This window comes from Echeneis naucrates, chromosome 12 (genome assembly GCF_900963305.1).
Source record: "Echeneis naucrates chromosome 12, fEcheNa1.1, whole genome shotgun sequence".
In the NCBI taxonomy this organism is placed as follows: domain Eukaryota; kingdom Metazoa; phylum Chordata; class Actinopteri; order Carangiformes; family Echeneidae; genus Echeneis; species Echeneis naucrates.
In genome coordinates this window covers 11,723,128-11,742,071 of record NC_042522.1, presented here as the reverse complement: position 1 = coordinate 11,742,071, position 18,944 = coordinate 11,723,128, and the positions used below count along the sequence as shown (strand labels likewise).

The 18,944-nt window shown below is 39.5% G+C and overlaps 2 protein-coding genes across 4 annotated transcripts; both read right to left on the bottom strand.

Moving 5' to 3' along the window:
• Positions 1-1,298: 1,298 nt before the first annotated feature.
• Positions 1,299-3,474, bottom strand: LOC115052228 (glycolipid transfer protein-like). Its single transcript, XM_029516238.1, has 5 exons — positions 3,307-3,474; positions 2,914-2,972; positions 2,635-2,768; positions 2,389-2,539; positions 1,299-2,184 (listed from the first exon to the last, which is right to left on the bottom strand). Exons 1-5 carry the CDS (start codon positions 3,407-3,409, stop codon positions 2,002-2,004), a joined length of 630 nt encoding a protein of 209 aa, XP_029372098.1. The 5' UTR covers positions 3,410-3,474; the 3' UTR covers positions 1,299-2,001.
• A 148-nt stretch (positions 3,475-3,622) lies between these two features.
• Positions 3,623-18,337, bottom strand: LOC115051891 (ARF GTPase-activating protein GIT2-like). 3 transcript variants are annotated; one of them, XM_029515655.1, is made up of 20 exons: positions 18,128-18,337; positions 17,469-17,602; positions 17,197-17,309; positions 15,753-15,858; positions 15,135-15,221; positions 14,917-15,047; positions 13,784-13,878; positions 13,639-13,684; positions 12,697-12,748; positions 12,525-12,597; positions 12,334-12,431; positions 12,130-12,241; positions 11,745-11,896; positions 11,495-11,647; positions 9,288-9,497; positions 9,025-9,114; positions 8,326-8,408; positions 7,298-7,450; positions 6,176-6,239; positions 3,623-5,848 (listed from the first exon to the last, which is right to left on the bottom strand). In XM_029515655.1, exons 1-20 carry the CDS (start codon positions 18,177-18,179, stop codon positions 5,639-5,641), a joined length of 2,214 nt encoding a protein of 737 aa, XP_029371515.1. In that variant the 5' UTR covers positions 18,180-18,337; the 3' UTR covers positions 3,623-5,638. The 3 variants fall into 3 exon arrangements, with proteins under 3 accessions (XP_029371515.1, XP_029371516.1, XP_029371517.1); XM_029515656.1 differs by having other exon boundaries at positions 12,697-12,745; XM_029515657.1 differs by lacking the exon at positions 9,025-9,114.
• Positions 18,338-18,944: the final 607 nt, after the last annotated feature.

The following is an 18,944-nucleotide window of genomic DNA, read 5'->3' as shown; positions in this document are numbered from 1 at the left end:
ATCCATCTTTTCACTGGAGGATCTCAGGTTTATAATATGATGTAAGTCAGTCCTTTGCTAAAACACATTGGACAGGTTCCTATATAAATGATGCAAGTTGAAAGCGCTAATTTGGTTATAGTGAATTACATTAGATGGATGCCTGGTGCTTGAGGCAGAAGCCATTGAATATTTCAAAATACATATAAATGTACTGGCTCGTTCCTTAATATATTACATTTGTACATGAAAAATACATGCTTTCTTGAAGATGCATCCACAAAAATATTACTGTTCATATGATTTAGCAATGGGCTCGCTATTACCCAGCTCCTGAATTGCTAATCTTAGATGGTGTGCCTGCATGCACCTCTTATTTCGCTTCATTTGTCCCCCTAAATTGGATGCTATAGCTGTAATGTAGTTTAGATCACCCTAGCACCCCCATTTTAAGTAGCCAATTACAAAACAAATAACCTAGATGCTGTGAATAACGGCAGTAGATGCACTCCTGTGCATAAAATAACAATATTCAGTTGATGACTTGATTGCTGTTAAATATTTCAGAGTTAAAGGTCAGTGGTTTTGTCATTGAGGCTTTGCTGTAAATAAGGTCCCATTGTGTCCCGTCTTTGCTGGGAGCTTTTCCGTCCTACCTACCAGTTGGGACAGACCAGGATGCTCCTCTGATAAAACCTACAGAATTACAGACATGCTCCTCTTGCTCTCGCTCAGAGACGATTAGCTCAGGTTGGGCTTCTCTGGGAGAGGAACCAGAGCCACTCCGGCTTCTTTGGGACACACTTCAGATAAGAAAGAATGGGCAGAAAAAGAGCTTGGCTGATTTGGAGGATTAAGAAACACTGAAGGGAGAGGGGATTTACTGTTAATGTTTGGAGGGAAAAAAATGGCGAGGTGTGTGTGTGTGTATATATGTGTGCACACACACACACACCAGGAAACCAGGCATATATAAAAACAGTTTTAAGAGCTACTTAAAATCCCATTTGACTGAAACTTGAGCTATATCTGTTTAAAAAAAGAAAAAAAAAAAACAGCAGTATGATTCTCATCATTTTACATTTTCACGTGTCTCATGCTGCTGCAACATAAATGCGATTGATAGAGAAAAGCAAGAAAATATCACCCTCTAGAGTGGAATTAACGAGCAGCACCCTTAAGAGTGATACAATCTGACACTTCTTATTCTTAATCAAGTGTTACTGTTGTAACAAATCTGATAAGAGCAGTATATCCAGAAACAAACACTTCTTAAGATGTTTGTCAAATGAATAAATTACCAGTAAATGTGCACGACATGTCATGACACACTTTAATGGGTTTCCAACATAAATACAGAGCAATACAAATAAAAGAACAACACCTCTGTGATTAAAACACAGACTTGAAAAGTAAAAGAAGCTAAATACTGTCCATCTGAAACAGAAATGCTCCGAGCATACTACAAAGGGACTATATATTTATTTTGTAACACCAAGGCACTCAGTGGATTCCGGCTATTATTATACAGCAAGAAATGTACGGCTACAATTTCAGAATTACTTCTGGGGCTGTTGCTCGCAGGTTAATGGCTGAGCCATTTGTAGAACTATAGAGGCAGAGAAAAACTGAATGTTTAGCAGTAACTGAAAAGTTAATAACATCATTTACAGTGTCATAATTTCCTCTTCATATTTGAACCGGATGAAAGCAGCAACTCGCTAAGATCACTAGGAGAAGCACTGTGGCTATAACAGTTTTAAAACTTAATTAAAAATTTAATTTAAATTTAAAAGTGTAATTCCACACAAGAATGGAAATGCTGCTAGATTGATTGAAAAAACAGAAAGACAAATGCATTAGTTTAAAACCAAACACACAGTATTGGTATTTAGTAAGGCATAATCAATTTAATAAATAGCACACACAGAGGAAAAATTAAAACAATGCGATTAAACCACTTTTGGACTCATCTGTCACGACAAAGTGTGTGTACCTCCAATTCAGTTATGTCCTGGGACATCAAACAGTGTAGTCCAGCTCTGCATTTAGATTGATGAACATCTCATAGATGGCATCTATAGTGGCTGTGTAATTAACCAGGAACTGATGCACATTTGCGAGACACTCCTCCTCTTTCACTTCCTCTCCCTTCGACAGCGCCTTCAGGAAGTTTGATCTGTAGGGTGCTGCCAGTAGCGCTGCCTGCAAAAGAGAAAGTACAAAAAAAAAAAGTTGCATGATCAGAAGTTGGAAGTCGGTTCACACGAAGGTTTAATAAATAACTCTCATCATGTAAAATGAGAAACAAGAGAAACTTAACTAAATGGATGCATTAGAAACTCCAATACAAACACATTATCTCAAATAATACTGTCTCAAATATGCCAAGCTTTGAGTTTTCCTCACATGGAAAATCTTTTGCACAATCCAGCCGTGGTATTTCTTCAGAGCCTGTTCGTAGGCTTTGGTGACATTGACACGGATTAGGTTGGGGTTGTTTTCATCTCTGTCTCCGTCTACCAAACTCTGCAGGAGGATCTGGATGAAACGGAGACCCCTTCAGGGGAGAGGCAATATTCATATATATGTCAACAGAGCGGCCGAGAGTTTAAAATACAGTCTGACATAAAGGTGAGTTCAGGGACTGCTCACCTTTTCAGCCACATCAGAGCTAATGTGGCTCCAACTTTAGGCCACTCTGCTCCATGGACCTCCCTCTCTGCCTCCAGGATGTGTTGCAGGGTGACGTATTTTACAGGATCCTGGAGATACACTGCTCTAATTTTCTGAGAAAGTGCAAGTGGGTTGAGTTTGGAAGTGGGAAGCTTCACCAACACACCGATGCTCACATTTAAATCATGGTATGAAAATACACAAGTGTTTCAGGAACCATAACTTTAAAACAAACAAACAGGCTGGCCTGTATCTTACCGTTATATTGCCGTTGATGTCGGATTTGATGACTGAAAACACTTTAGATCCCAAGCAGTCTGAAAGAGAAACAGAAATTTGAGACCAAAGCAATAAAATATGAATGACTCCATCACACGTCCCCTGGCTGGAGGGGGACACAGATCAGCCTTCACAATGGGGTCAATGTGTGCTCTGTTCAATGAGTCAACAAAGAGTTTCTCTATAGGCTTCAGCTGGTTCACCGAGCCTCCAAGGCCGGATCAGCCCACAAGTTCATCTGAACCATCTGAACCATCTGAACCGACGTGATGAGGTTCGGGTCTGTGAACCGAACCGGACCAGAGCGCCGCCTGAGCGTCTCCAACAAACCGAGGAAAGCTCAGCTCATCGAGTCAGACCAGAAGTACTCACCAAAAAATAAAGGGATGTGAGAAACGGTCTCCAAGAATAACTTTGTGTCTACCGACTTGTCCGCGGGAAGCTCCCGGAACTGGTTGTCCAGCAGCAGAGACATGGTCCGGCCGTGTGGACAGCACCGCAGCCGCCGGAGGATCGAGCTGCTGTCGGCTGGAGAGAACCCGGAACTCCCTTCCTGTCGGTGGGAGGAGGAGCGCCGGCAGCCGCGATCACTGTGCTGCTCCTCCGACAGGTGGGAGATAAAAAAAAATAAAAAATAAAAAGTACTACAGTGTCAACAAAACACAGCGGGCCGACTTGAGGTATGAATTATACTTTATTATACCTAAGGCAGGGATTGTTTCAAACACAGAGGCAGTGGGAGGCTCGACAGGCTCAGACCAGGGCTGGGACAGGATATTTATTAATGAATGAACAGGACCGTCTAACTTTGGAAAGAAGCAACACGTTATCCGTCTTACAAACAGCATTTGTTTCTTGGCCAGTGTTGCCAAACTTTAATGAGACATTATAGTGTAATGGCTGTGATGACTGTTTTCTTCTTGCTGTATGTTTTAGTATTTATCTCGACAGTGACTGTCAGCAAAAATTATAATGGCCTTGTTTTCGAGGCTGAAAATAAGATTTTAAAGCTAATTAAAGTGATCCAAATTAGGTCAATTAAAATACCTGGTGGTAAAAAAAAATAGTCTGCATAACAAGTTCACCATCAATACAGGAAAATACAAAAACATAAAATAAGTAACAAAATAAAAAAGAAAACTGAAGACACTTTTCCTTCCACAAGCAGCCTCCTTATACACGGTCTTCATTTTGAAAAGCATCACTGTTAGTAGAACTGCTTAAGAGAGGGACACACACATATATATATGCATGTCTATATATCTATATACACACACATACACACCCCGGCTCTTTAATGTCAATGATATTTAACTATACAGTTACTATACAGTGTCACTTCTATTTGCATAATACTGAATGATCTGTGCTCCACTTGTGTGAAGTGAATGGTATTGTAGTTGTCCTTCCACCCCTGGTCCAAACCTCTGGCTCACAATGAGTGGCACATCAGACCCTGGTTCTGCAACGAGTACTCTATCTAAGAGGGCACATTTACTTTATCACTGATTGTAAACCATAGTGGTACGCTTTTGACAAGAGGCAGCATCTAACACACCGGAGTTACAGCACCACATCAAATAAACAGAGATCACAATTTGCCTATAACTAACTGCCTGCTGAGACGTCCCAAACCTCAGAACAAAAGTTAGCCTGTGAGGAGCATCATGTTAAACAAAAGCTTATGAAAATAAACATTGGTATTTTCTTAGAGGTATGACATACAATTTATAAATAGAATAGCATTTGGATTATTTTGATAAAGAATTACATGGATACATACATCTTATATGTTTGCATAATGCTATTAAAATTGATTCAATATGGATTTCACACAGACCATTGAGGTCATCTGAAAAATACACACCCAATCTCTCTTACACACACACACACTCACATTCATGCGCGTACACATCAGAAGTATGGCTGTAACAGAACTCCAAAAACTACTGAAACCTCCTCTCTTACAAACACATCTTAAACCAGCATGCAGGGACTGGATGGAATCAGAGTTTGCACCCTCTTGGTACTGCTGGACCTGGTTCTCAATGCACTGAAGCTGTTTTTTTGTTGTTGTTTTTTTTATATCACAGTTTGCTTACTAAACAAACATTTAAACTCTAAGCAAGTGGCATCACAATAATTCAAGCTCAAAACACTGTCATTGGATAAGAAAAGAAAAACAAAAAAAAACAAAACAAAGCAAATCACAACCAAACAACATAAAATGGCTTCAGTAAAACAGACCAATGTCACTGGATTAGATGGAAGTTTATCTATTCTGATCACTGATGCCCAGCGTCTTGCAGACTATTGGTCCTCTTTGATAGCTCAGTCATACCAGATACAAGAGTCAAGGATCACAACTGATGATTCTGGTGTCTACTAAAATACTAAGAAAGTACAACGTATAAGGCTTGCCTGCTTTTTGCTCTGATCGTTATATCTAACCAATTTTGTCCAGTATCTTTAGAGATGTTTGTTTAGTCCATACACCATTGAACAAAACAACTTAATGAATAAGTTCATCTATAATTGTTTTAATTGTTTTTTTTGCCGCCCAGAGTTTCACATCTCAATGTATGTAAATGATTACACCGCGATTATGTAAAAAACAAAACATCAAGTTAAATGAGTAAAATCAAATTAGCAATATTATTGATGAAACAAATCTGGGTGTCTTAGAAATGTCTTTGGATTTTAGTTAGTTGTTATTTTCTTTGGTTGTTACAGTGACAAGTTGCTTGGCAGCTTTGGCAATGTCATACGCGCACTGAATGACCTGTTGAGTGACCAGCTGGATGTCCGATGGGCAAGGACTGTGATCTGCAGCTTTCTGGCACTCTCCATGTAGCCGACTGGCACTCGATGTGAGCAGACACAGAGACCCTCGCACGGTCTCTGAGGATGGCCTCTGTGGAATGGGGTAATGGAGATAAGTCAACTCAATAAGGGACTCCAATGACAATGTCCATAAACTAACTCTCATTGTGACTAGTTGGCCTAGGGGCACTGTGTGTGTGTGTGTGTGTGTGTGTGTGACTATGTGTTTGTGTGTGTATTTATGTCTGAGGAAACATAAAATAAAGTAATCCAATCAATGGAAAACCAGGTAATGTAATGAACGCGGCCAACTCATCCAGACAAGTCTGTTTGGATTACCCCTGGCTGTTTCCACACAAACAAAGTCCTTTAACTACTCGGGGGAGGGTTGTCATGCTGTTGGTAGGCGTCGTCTTACCTTTGGAAACAGGGTGGCCATCTCTGTCACAGCCATGCAGATCTTTTCAGAGCAAGGCAAAAAGCTGTTGTATAGTTGGAAAAAAGGATGAATGGGTGATCAGCCTCTCCTATGCTGTATTAAAAAAAAACCAACTGATGGCAAAAGCTACTGCAAACATTCCCCACCAAGAACCTTAAAAAGAAGCCTGAGGGCATATTTCCTTTGTTTAAAGTACACAATGTAGGTCATTCACAGATTAACAACATACCTCCACAACTTCAGTATTGCTGGTTAAATTGACTGGTTGTCTGTGTCATCAAATGACGGACTGATACAAATCTACAGCAAATCTACAGCATGTATTTGATAGCGTGATAAAATATGTAAAGGAGTAAGGCTGAAAATAGTGTATGACTTCAGGATTAGTGTATGACTTCAGGATTTATAATGCCTGTGCATGCTGTCATGAGAAACTATGAGCATTCGTGGTGTTATGGTATGAAATATTAAACCTCGAAGTTTTTCACAGAGGAAAGAGTAAGAAGAGTAAAAAGGTAAATATATCCCATCCTGATGAAATGCAATCTTAAACATATTGCAGTAATGTTTAACTGCATAAATGCAATACATTAACAAATGGCTGATTCCAGGAAACCTCACTGCGAAGTTGTGGATTTGGCAGGTCACAGGGGACCATGATCATGTGATGTTTGCTGTCAGCAGCATTAAAAGACACATGGCCTAACACCAGCAGATACAGGGTTCCCAGTACATAGGCACAGTAGCCAGTCAAGGCTCAAGAACATCCAATCCCAGTATTGGGAACCAAGGTTCTTTTAGTTTTCCATATCAGGGAACCTACAACATTCACCTTGCAAATCAGGGGAAAATTAGTTTCCAGTTAGCTGGCTAGAATGTACAAAAGTAGCAGGGCCCTGAGGATAACTATTGAAAACCACTGACCTAGAAGCAGCTAAGACAGAAGTACAGCATCTAGTAAAAACCCAGCCAAAATGACAGAAATACAGGCACAGTTGAATTATATGGTCTGACAGGGCACACACAAAAATTCTTAATATGATTTATCCCTTATCAATTATAGTATTTATTCCTTACATATCGATCATCAGATCAAACTACCTTTCATGTTTGGTCTCCTGGGCAGCCCTCAGTAGCTCTTGTATGTTCTTGGTGATCTGCTCTGTCTTACAGATGACGTCCTCTGTGCATGGTAGCGTGGCATCTTCCTCACCTTCTTCTGGATCCACAGCATCACAAGCTGGAAGAGGGCTGCTAGATAAGCAAAGAAAAAATGCTTAATCTCTGCTTACTACTTTAAGTCTTCAAAGGAGTTTGGAGGAAAAAAAAAGAAGTATCTTGGAGGCAATATTCCAGTCATTAACAAACACAGTTCCATTTTAGATAGAGATTTCTTTTCTTGATTTGCAGTATACCAACTATGAATAAAGTGAACTACCATAACTATACACTGCTGCTTGGTTTGTTATTTGAAAAATACAACTGAGTAAAAGGCTGGTCATTACATTTCAGTGCCTGTTAGATGGTCTCCTATAGAGTAGTCATAATTATAAAATAAGATATTGGATTAGCTAAATGGATGCATCTCTTTTATAGCTGCTCAACAAATAGCCAACAGTGATGACTACAGTCTGCAAAACAAATACGTAAATTGCAAAAGCACAACATGTGGTAGATGATGCACGAATTGGATGGTGCTTTCTTATGTTGATTTTTTGCAACCGTAACTTACATCAGACGGGTGAAAGTCCTACCGCTCCACAGACAGTTTGTACAAATCTAGGCATCTTTCTTGGCCTCTGTCAAACTAACATTGGTCTGGTTAATAACTAATACTTATCCCATCCCTCACATGACTTCACTTTCCTAACTTTTCAGGCTTGGTACTATAATGTTGTCTGCCACAACATTTTAGTTATTTATTTTTCCTTCTTTGCTTTGTATTTATCTAAAAATCAATAAGGCACTTAAATACCAAGAGTTGGTATTCAACAAATGTTTTAATTTGTATTTGTTATTTGTATATCCTAACAGATGATCCCCTTAAAAAAATAAATCAATTAATAACATCAATGATAGTAAAATCTACAGCCAATTACATCAAAGTTAACTTTAAAAAAGGGTCTTACTCAGTCTCCCCCAGTTCAGCGTGATTGGGTGTAATGTCACAATCATTCTCCAGCATGGTAGTCTGTCCTTCCAAACTACAACCCTGTAGACACACCAATGGATTACCATCAATTACAATGTACTGTATAACTGAGGTACAGCAGAGGTATCACAGGAACAGCTGTAGGCACATACAAGTCAGAATCATGCGTTTCTGAAAATAAAGCCATGATCAGTGTCAGACATTTGGTTTCAATGCATATATATTGAAAAAGACAGAAAACATACCAGAAAGTCACTGTGGTTTCACAGTGAGTGCTGCAGTGGATGCGATTAGTAGATGCAAAGAAAGCCTGACATTTCCTGTCTGCCCTCTTATCAGAGGCTATAGCTTTTAAACGCGTGTTTTGATGGTTATTAATTTTTCCTGTATATTCAACCATGTTCTCTGATCATTCAAACAGCTTTTTGGGCCTTTCATCATAACTTCTCCTGTTTTCTAGAGTAAGCAGCAGCTCTGTTGAGGTCCAATGGACAGAAAAAGCTGGAGATGTTCAGGTACCTGAACTCTGGCAGAGGCACTGTGGTGCATGCATGCAGAAAGGTGATACTGATAAATAGCAGTTTGAAGACATAGGTCAGGGGAGAAAACACTGGGATCAAGCAGTGGGACAGTTTTCATCATCCCCTGGGGCCGCCACTACACTTCTGTACTTAACCCTTCGAGATCTCTCGTCCCACGACCAGGACAGGGAAGAGGGGAAGGTTGGGAGAGAGGAAGCAGCCGTCCCCAAAGGGCCCCTCCCAATCTAGAAAGGGTTCAAACCAAGTAGAGCATACTCTATTGAGATGCAATGAATCACTGAATGGATGAATGAATGAATGAATGAATGAAAAACCAACACCAGCCCCAAGCCAGGCATCATTATTTTGTACCCCTTTGAGGACTATCCAGCAGGAACATTGGGGCTTCTGTGCTTACATTGGTTGGAAATGGTTGTAAAATGACTCCATCCTCATGCCGGGCTGTCTCAGCTCGCTGGGGGTACTGCTTTGGAGAAGAACCTGTCTCATACATTGACAAAGCACGACCCCCGCGGGGTGGGTGTCGTCCAAAGGGCCCCTGGAGGTAGTGTTGCCCGCTGGGGGTTTGCCATCGCAGTGTTGTGTTCTCAGTCTGCAGGGAGTTCAACTGCATAGAATGAAATAAAACTTAACTTCAATCAGTCAGGGGGCGAGCTCTCAAATGCCTGACATCAACAATAGGTTAGAATGTGGCTACAGCAGAAGAAAAGCTATTCTGCTATGTGGCATTCATCCTCACTTGTTTTGTCTTTGGTTTCCCTTCTAAGTTCTTCACACAACAAAAGGGTAGTTTCTTTGCAAATTAAATGCTGACACTGTCTGTTGACATCAACACCTGAAGCATGACTCCCTGAGAAAATGCTGAAGGAGCAGTTGCCCTTATTTAGATGAAAAGCACTTTTCAGTTTCAAAAAGAGAGATGGGCAAGAACTTGCTAAACTTTCTAACAGTATTATTATGTGCATATAAATTAGGATATTAAGTCAACAAATTAACTTTTGGAATATCAAGTAAAGTTTTACCCACGTTTCCTGGGAAACATAAAAGGGACTGTAGGCCACACTTTAGTCCTTTATCTTACAAGACATGAATATTTCAAAAGCAAATTTTAAAGGTTAATTAGTGTATAGATAACTGAATTATGGTTCCACTGTATCACCCCCATGATTTGGAAACGGATAAGCAGTTGAAGATGAATGAATTAATGTATCACTAATTGAGGTTTTGCTGGGTGCGAAAAGGGTGAAAAATATAAAGGAACTAAAGAAAAGCAGTATGTTTAAGGAGAAAATAAACCAGCAGGAGGAGGTAGTACACTCTAAGAACACCATCTCTCAGCCAAGTGTCAAGAAAAAGAAATTCAGCTCTAAAACTTTGGATCCCCTGACAAATTCAAAGATTTTCTGATCCTGATAAGAGTCAAATCAGGCCACTGAGGTATAGTTGTGTAGTCTGCTTTGTTGTTCAAAACTACCTAATTTCCTGAAATTCCGCTAACCAACTTTTAATTTGGAAATATATTCTGAGAAGAACAAATAACACACAGGCGTTTGCATACTTTGCGGAATAACCAGAATATTCTTACCACTGTGTTGGGGTGATGGGATTTCCTCATAACTTGAGCAAAAATAATACCGCAACTACTTGCACATCTATATTTATACAATGTGGACTAAGGGGAAAAGTAAATTATGGAAATTCCAAGATCTAAGGAAGTGAGTAGCACCAAATTCCAGGAATAAAATATCCATAACATGGACGTGGGTTGTTATGGTGTGCCAGAACTTAGCTTAATGCCTCCATGAGCTGATGTGGGCTCCATGCAATGAACTCTGTAACAGTAATCACTGTGTTGATAGCTCCAATGATGCACATACACTACAGCTCCATCTATCACATTTAGGTGGTCATTTAATGGTTCGCTACATTTACAATAGTCCATCATAAGGTCCTGTGTTTGCTGATGAACGCTCTCTGTTTTATAACGTAGTACTAAAACATTAAATGCATTAAATCTACTATGCTGTCTAACTGAAAAGCATAGCATATATTCCTGTGGGGGGTGTTATCCATCAACACAGGAATTTCACCCATCCAGAAACATAGCAGCTATTTCCTCTGTTATGGCAGTGATGTAGAATCCCTATGGTACTTTCATTAATTTATCTCTCAAGGTCTAGTGTTCCCTGCAGGCACAAACTCGAAACATAGATTCATACAGGGCACAAGTTTCAATTCAGGTGCATCCTTAATATGACATATCCTTAGGGGAAATCAAATTAATAAATGTCTCTGGTCTCCAGGAGGAGGAGCTGGTCTGGCATACACATCATTTTGATGCTTGCAAATTAAAGAAAGTTTGAAGCACTACCATAATGTTCACTCATATTGCAGTTGTAACATCAATAACCAGCTTTTGTAACAATATCACAAGAAGACATAAAATATAGAGGGATGTTGTAGATACCATCAATCCTGTGCATTAGACCCTTTAATATAAATCTTGGAATTTTAATGTGTCCGATCTAATTACCACCTGCAAATAAAAAGTATAAAAATCTAAATAAAAAGTTTTACTTATTGACTTCATGTGAATTTACGAACCTTGCTCTGCATCAACCGCAGCTCTTCACTGAGGTGGCAATTGACTTTCAAGAGCTGTTGTATTTTGGCCTCTGATGCTGTCAGCGCACTTTTCACCTCCATATACTCCTGCACGGTGATTGGTCCATCAGAGAGGTCAGATGACTCTGAGCTCTGCAGGGGAGAATGTTAAATCAGACTAGGATTTTGACCAGTTTAAAAAGTAAAGCAAGATTTGTAATATAAATCTTAAAAGTAGAGTCCCACAAACCTTGGTCCTTCCATCAGTGCAGCTGTCACCACAAGTGGCCTCTTGTACTGGGTCTTCATCTGATGCCACACTGTCATAATCAGGCTGGTCATTGTCCTGACTCTCGCTGTTATGGCGACTGTCTATTCCCTGAAGGATTAGTTCCACAGTTTCTGAAGAAAAAACACAACATTGCGAAATTGTAGATCAAACACACTCTGCTAGTTAAACAGCTAAGGATCAGATATCATTTTGCTGAACTGAATGAAAAAAATTAGGACCTCATTATTAACCCAAACAATTTTTTCTGTGCACCAGGAAGAAAATGTGCCTTGATTTGGTTTACAGCAAGCGCGTTGGTTTGCAATTCTATACAATAAAATAATCATAAAAGGAGGTTTCCTACCTTTAGGACTATCACATGAATTACCCCATTGTCGTCGTTTTGCATCCGTTAAAATATCAATCACCAGGGTGGCAAATTCATGAGCACTAAACCTCGCTAACTTTTGACGGCCCTGAGAAAACAAACGTATAAAAACATAAAAAGAAGAGAATATCAAGTTTAAAATAAATAAATAAATAAATAAATAATTACGCAACTCCTTACCTGGTTTCTGGTGGATGAGTACTCTGGATTTACAGGCAGAAATGGTACAACTGTGGTGTCAGTTACCAGTGTGCTGTGATTCTGGGTGGCCAAGCAGACTGGGGGGGAACACAGCAATGTAAAATTTAAAATGCATTGATAAAATATTCGAAATATATATAACACAATTTTAAAATGTCTTAAAATTTCACCAGCATCTGTTTCTCTTCTGTCAACTTCATCATAAACATCCATGGCAAGTTCTTCAAACTGGTGGTTACTTAGCTAGAAAAAAATAAAGCAGAATTTCAACATCACTTTACAGCAAATGAAAAAGAAAATACAATTTGGAACTCATAGGAAGGAACGGGTAGAATTTCTCACTGATTGTAGCTTCTTCTTTGCAGCTTTTGCAAATTCTGACAAATCCAGGCTGCTTTAGACAGAAATAAATGAACTTATTATTTTCTTTCACAAACATGGAGAAACATGAGGGCAAAAGTTACAAACATACTTACTTATTTCTTATCCATCCCATGCAGCATAAGAAAAAAATAAATACAGTAAGCTATATAACATTCTTGAGTATCCAGGGGCCTAAGAAACCTGATGTTTACAAAATATGGCTATTTGGAATTGGCGGTGGGCATGTTTTACTATCTCACAATTTGATTCATAATGATTTCTGTTTCACTCTATAGGTGTACAAAGGATCCTCATGATCTAGTCCAGTCTGCTTTGCAAGACAGAATGACAAATAAAGACATTCAAGTGTGAACTGTTGCAACTGTCGCATAAAAGGAACATATTGCTTAAGTAACAAAATAGTCGCTGTCACCCTGCAATAAGAAGGGTGCAGTTCAATTCCCGGTGGGGGCACCTGAACATGTCTAGGCTAATAGGTAACGAGTGATGGCCGAAGGGCGACCAGAGACTAGAGACTAGACCAGACCAGAGACCAAACCTCTGCAGAGGGTAGAGAAAAGACCAGACCAGACCAGAGACTGGACCTCTCCACAGGGAAACGGACCCCGGCCTTTGTTTTTTTTGTTTTTTTTTCCCAGAATAAAAAGGAACCTATCTGTCGGGAACATTCTCAGAGGGGTTCACTAATAATGCACGCTCCCCACCAGTGAAGCAGCCATCTGAGTGCTTAGTGATAAGTCAAACAAGATAGATACACCGGAGTCAAATTCCTAGTATGTTTACACATACCTGGCAATAAAATTATTTCTGATTCTGATGTTTGAATTTGGCAATATTTTCAGAACAACCTTTGTAGCTAGCAAGGATGAAAATGACTACAACTTAATGCATAGCCATTACCTGTCTGCCATCTGCGGAATGATGAAGTGTTGTCCATTTCTATGATCTACAACACAACAGGGATATGACAAGTAATTGCTATTAAAGGAAAAAAAATTTTCCGATGTTCTACAACAGCTCTGTTTGATATACAAACTGCACTTACCTGGTCTTCTACCACAAAGGTAAAATGTTAAACGGTCAGTGAGTTCATACTGGATCTCCACTAGCCTCTCCGCTAGCTCCTGGTGCCCAGCTTGTCTTCACAGATTAGGAATAAAAAGGTTGTGTTTTAGAACTACCTCACAGTACAAAGACAATAAGCCCAAATGTAGTACATCTTTAAATTAAAGTAGAATGTTGGTTTATTAACTCCAAGTAAGTTGTGGGAAGTAGGTTGGTTGTCCCTTGCTGGTCATGTTAACTGAGCGAGCCCAGGCATGCCTGGATACCAGATCATCATAAAAATCATAAAATAAATCATTTTTACAATTTTGTAAAATTACCTTCATATCTTTAAAAAAGTACTCAAAGCTCAACTTTATCAAAATAACTCTTAAGATTATATCGGGTCTCTACTATCTTGTACTTTTTATCTCTATGTTTTATTGCTGGTCATTCATCCCAGCTGCTGCTAAATTGCTAAACCCGAGTCAGCTATCATACTTCTCAGAACGCAGAATAGCAATCAAAAGCTATCAGAATTCTCACATCTCACATCCCCTCCCATCCTGTCTCAGTTAGTCATATGGTGATTGAATTAGTGAGACTCATGACATTATGCCACAGGGTCTGTGTCTAGTGTTCATTGTACTGGAAGGCATGCCAAATATTTTAGCTGGCCACTGTTTGCCAAGTTTCTAACTTGGGTGTGTTTACCACCTTTTACTCAAGTGTCCAGCATTTCTTCATTAATGCGATTTAATGTTATTTTTTTTTTCTATGTACTTAAAATATCCAAAGGATATGCATCATTTCCTGTTTAGCAAAGCCACCTGTGAGCTGGGCTGCATCTGTTAAAGCAATGGTTGCAGCCCTTATCAGTATAGCTATGTCAACCCCCAAAATGCTAGGCTTTTTTCTGTAGACAACAATTTGTGATCATGAGAATATATTTGGGAGAAATAATGAGGGATAGCAGTGGCCAATAAAATTCTCTAATTAGGATCATTTCAAGGAATCCAATGAGAAATAGAATACCAGTTTAGACTTCCTACTGACCATACCTGCAAAAAAAATCCTTGTATAAAACAAAGAAACAAATAAACAAGTTAAATCAAATTTTAAAACGGGCTTTACCTTGCATAATCAATAGGGGTCTTTCCACTGGAGTCCAGAGCCCCCGGATCAGCACCATAAACTGCCAAGAGTTCTGCTTGTAACATCTGACCAGCTTTGGCTGCTATGTGTAATGGGGTGTTTCCTTTCTCCTGTGATTCCCAAACAATGTAATGATGGCGCATTAGTAGCATGTCAACTTTCACAGTATGTTTTGTTGTTCATTTAACTACACTTACTGGATGGAAGAAATTGGCTTGTGCTCCCAAAGATAGAAGCCTAAGGCAGGTCTCTAGGTTTCCCGTCCGAACACTGGAATGGAGTTGCTGAAAACAGTAATGCGACAATAATACATCATTGTGGAAAAAGGGGCAAAGACAAATAAACATAATTTTAGGGGTAAAGAAAAGACAGAATGATATACGCCTACAAAAATCTACATTTATATCTGTGTCCATATCTTATAGCACTGTATTTATATATTATTTATGTGCTTATCTTCATTTTCTCAATCATAGAATTTGGTTTTAGTTACCAATGGTTATTGAAAGGCATAATTCTGATTCATATAAGCCAACCTGGTATTTAATGTTTCAGAAATAAAAAAAAATTATAATAATAATAATTGCATGAATCCAAAAAGAGTATGCTTAGCTTTTTCAATCGATGTGGTCAGACAGGCAACACTATTTGATAGTAATAGCAAGAGAATGACTTATAAAAAAAAAAAGAAAAAAGAAAAAAGATATGAACAGTAGTATCTCCGAGACCTTATTCTTCTGAGAATGCTGGGTTACTTGTACACCTAATAAATGTCTGTAAATAAGCGATGTAGAAACAGCACAGAAATTTCTCACCTTGCTGAGGTCTTTCGCGGTTACACTGTCATCCTCTCGACAAGGCATGCGATGGACATATGCCAACATTTGATACTTGGCCTTTATAAACTCTGTTTTGTTGGGGCTGAAAACAACAAAAGTTATGCATATCTAAAACCAAAGGAATTGCCAATGCCACATAAAACATCCTTTTATTACATATTATTATGAATCATGGAAATTATTATTTCTACATAACACCACACAGGATTCTGAATTATCTTTCAGAGACTTATGTCTAGAGACTTAAATAAAGAAATGTAGGTAGCTTTTTCCCATAAGATTCCCTTCTGTAAACCCAATACTCCCTCTAAATCAGGGTAAAAAATTCACACAAGAAAAAAAGAATATCTATCCCGCTAGATTGTCATATAATCAAGTATATCTCTGTACAAATTACAACACAGTGGAGTATTCTGACTTAAATTAATGGAGAAGTTGACAACAAAACAAAACATTGTGTTTTTAATGCTAACAAAACAATGAATTAATGTAAGCTTATGTCTTTCACAATACGCATCCTGGAATCAAACTGGGCACAAGACAAAGTTGCAACCAAGTCTGCTTTTAATCAACCAGTTAATTTCACCCATGCAATTCCTGAACCATTGCAGCAGAATTGCCTTTTTTTTTTTTTTTTTTTAAACACACTTTACTTCCTAGAGGAAACAGGTGTGGTCTCTTGTTGCTCTCATAACATGCAAACAACGACAATGACAATAACAACAACAAAAAAAACCCATTAATAATAATAAATGCATTTATAAAGATTTGGTTCATAACAGGCTCTTGGTGTTCCTGTATTGGATGCAACTGTTAAGATGGCATTCATCTTGCAAGTTGTATTTAAGATCAAGGAAAGCTGTCTCCTGTTTGGTGCAATGCGTACACTCTTTCTGCATCTGTCTTTTGTCTCATGATTGAATGCACTGGCTCTGCGTGTAAGGGTCAGACTGAACAGGGCTGTGTTTATGTGGGTCTGACTATTTACCTTTACTCCACCAGCCAGAGTCCAGACCGACACAGTGTTTATATACCTGGCAGTAGATGACTATATTAAATCTTGTTCCTTCAAAGATAAGTCTTTTTTTTTTTTTGATTGAGAAGGAAAATGTTATTCATTGCTTCAAAAACAGGTTAGTATATCATTCACTCTTTTGGCAATCATAATATTGCTCCTTGCATTTAACTGAGCATTAATTCAGTTGTCCATTTCCCCATCTGCATGATAACAGATTCACTTAATTCAGTTTGCAGAATTACTTGAGACTGACTGGCCATGAATCATGTTCATGGTACAGAAGGGCAATTATGCATGCTCCCTGGCTCTGAAATTCAATTTGGTAAATAGAGAGTTATCTCACAATCAGAAAAAAGCAAAAGTCAATCAGGTCTGACATGTCAAAACCCTGAAACTACTTACTGAACTCTGTCCTGGGGGTTTGCTTTGCGCTTCCCACTCACTGAGGAGGAAGGGTCCAGAAGACTATGCTCCCATATGGAATTAGCTCCATTGCCATATAGTGTCTGGACCATCTAAAAGATGAAGCCGCAAAACAGATCATTTGCACTTTGTCGTTTTTTTAACGGGACTGCCATGAGTTCATGGTGTGTATGACTGTGTGATCTCTATTAACAAAGATGCATAGATTGTACTTGTTTGCATGTGTTGAGGTTGTGTCCCTGTCTGCTCACCTGTAACTGGGAGGGTGGCCACGACGAATGAGTCAGATGTCGTACTTGTGAGCTGTGTCGACCAAGACCTCGATGGATGCTGCAGCACTCATCGCAGATCAACACACCCCTGTTGACAGAGGCCCAACGTGGCTCTGGAACAAAATGCAAAATGTGTTACTTAATGCGTACGTTTGACGTTATATAATATGGCGTAACACACAAGTTTTACTAAACCACTTATGTCAATTAATCGATTCTTGCTAGACATGGAGATTGGCTACTTGACAGCCAAAAAGGGGAAGCGGGAGCCCAGCAGGTTAATTGCTTCCTTATGTTTTTGCGCACATCCAACAATCATCACATGGATAAGTTAGCAAGGCAGCTAATTAAGCTAAACAAACGTTAACGATAGATTATCATAAACCGCCGTTAAATTCATTCACATGCAAAGACATTTTCAGACAAGTTCGTGTGAGTACACAGGCAAGGCATGTTAGCAAATGTTTCCGCGGGAAGAGACTTTCCAGCCAATTAGCCCCGTCGCTAACGAGCTGCTAATTACTCAGGAGCTGTTGGTAACGTTAACCGGAGCAGCCGAGCGGACGTTAAGTTCAGCTCGCAGCTAGCTGCTTAGCCCGGTTAGCTAACGTTACAGCTAGCCGTGTTTGACATCATACCCGGAGCGCTGCAATCGGCGCAGACCTCTCTGCTTCGGACTCGCTTTGACATCCCTTGAGAGAAATCCTCCGAGCCGACGACAGACGAGTGTTCGCAGGGCAGGCAGTAACGCAGCCGGACGAAGATAAGGCAGGAGAGTCCGCCCCGACAGATTGTCTTTAAGGCTTCCAGCAGCCCAGAGCCTCCGGACCCGTCCGCCCTCCGCTACTGTTGAACAAAGCGGTGTCCCGTCCCAACACTCACACTGTCTCCTCCTCTGCCTCCTTGTCCGCTTCCTTCCTCGTTTCCTTCTTCGCCGACTTCACCCCCCTCACCCCCCCGCCCAGAGGCCAACATTGTCCCTGTGATGTTTGTGTTGCAAAAACGCGGTGGTTTGCGGGAACAAATTAATTTTCAAATCACACAAGCGTCCTAAACCAACTGACATACATCTGATTTGATGATGTCTCGATGATTAGGAGCGACTTTTGAAACACTTGGTTGAACTGAGATGACAGGAAATAGCGCTCCCACAGCACAGTGAGGAAAAAAAAGATGTGGTTAAGAAGTATTTCTGTTGCTTCATTTATTTCTGCAAGAACTTGGATGTGTCACAATCAAATTAAAAACATTTCATTGGTCTCGTCAGTAGATTTTGGAAGATACGCAAAAGCATACTTGCTTCCTTAATCATTGCTCTCCTCCCACCTATAACGTCAATACACAGTACATGCCACCCTAAATGAAATATGCAATAAATTTCCTATTTAGATTTCATTGTCTCCTACTTCAGGTGTACTAAGTGATTACGTGTATGATTAGGCCTACTACATGTAG

Excerpts from the sequence above, each read along its gene's own strand:
- LOC115052228 (XM_029516238.1), bottom strand. The coding sequence starts at position 3,409 with ATGTCTCTGCTGCTGGACAACCAGTTCCGGGAGCTTCCCGCGGACAAG. Across the intron at positions 2,973-3,306 it reads TCACATCCCTTTATTTTTTG|ACTGCTTGGGATCTAAAGTG; the intron begins GTGAGTACTTCT and ends TTTCTCTTTCAG. Across the intron at positions 2,540-2,634 it reads GCTCTGATGTGGCTGAAAAG|GGGTCTCCGTTTCATCCAGA; the intron begins GTGAGCAGTCCC and ends TCTCCCCTGAAG.
- LOC115051891 (XM_029515655.1), bottom strand. The coding sequence starts at position 18,179 with ATGTCAAAGCGAGTCCGAAGCAGAGAGGTCTGCGCCGATTGCAGCGCT. Across the intron at positions 13,685-13,783 it reads CCTTTGTGGTAGAAGACCAG|ATCATAGAAATGGACAACAC; the intron begins GTAAGTGCAGTT and ends GTTGTGTTGTAG. Across the intron at positions 9,115-9,287 it reads TACAACCATTTCCAACCAAT|ATTGGGAGGGGCCCTTTGGG; the intron begins GTAAGCACAGAA and ends AACCCTTTCTAG.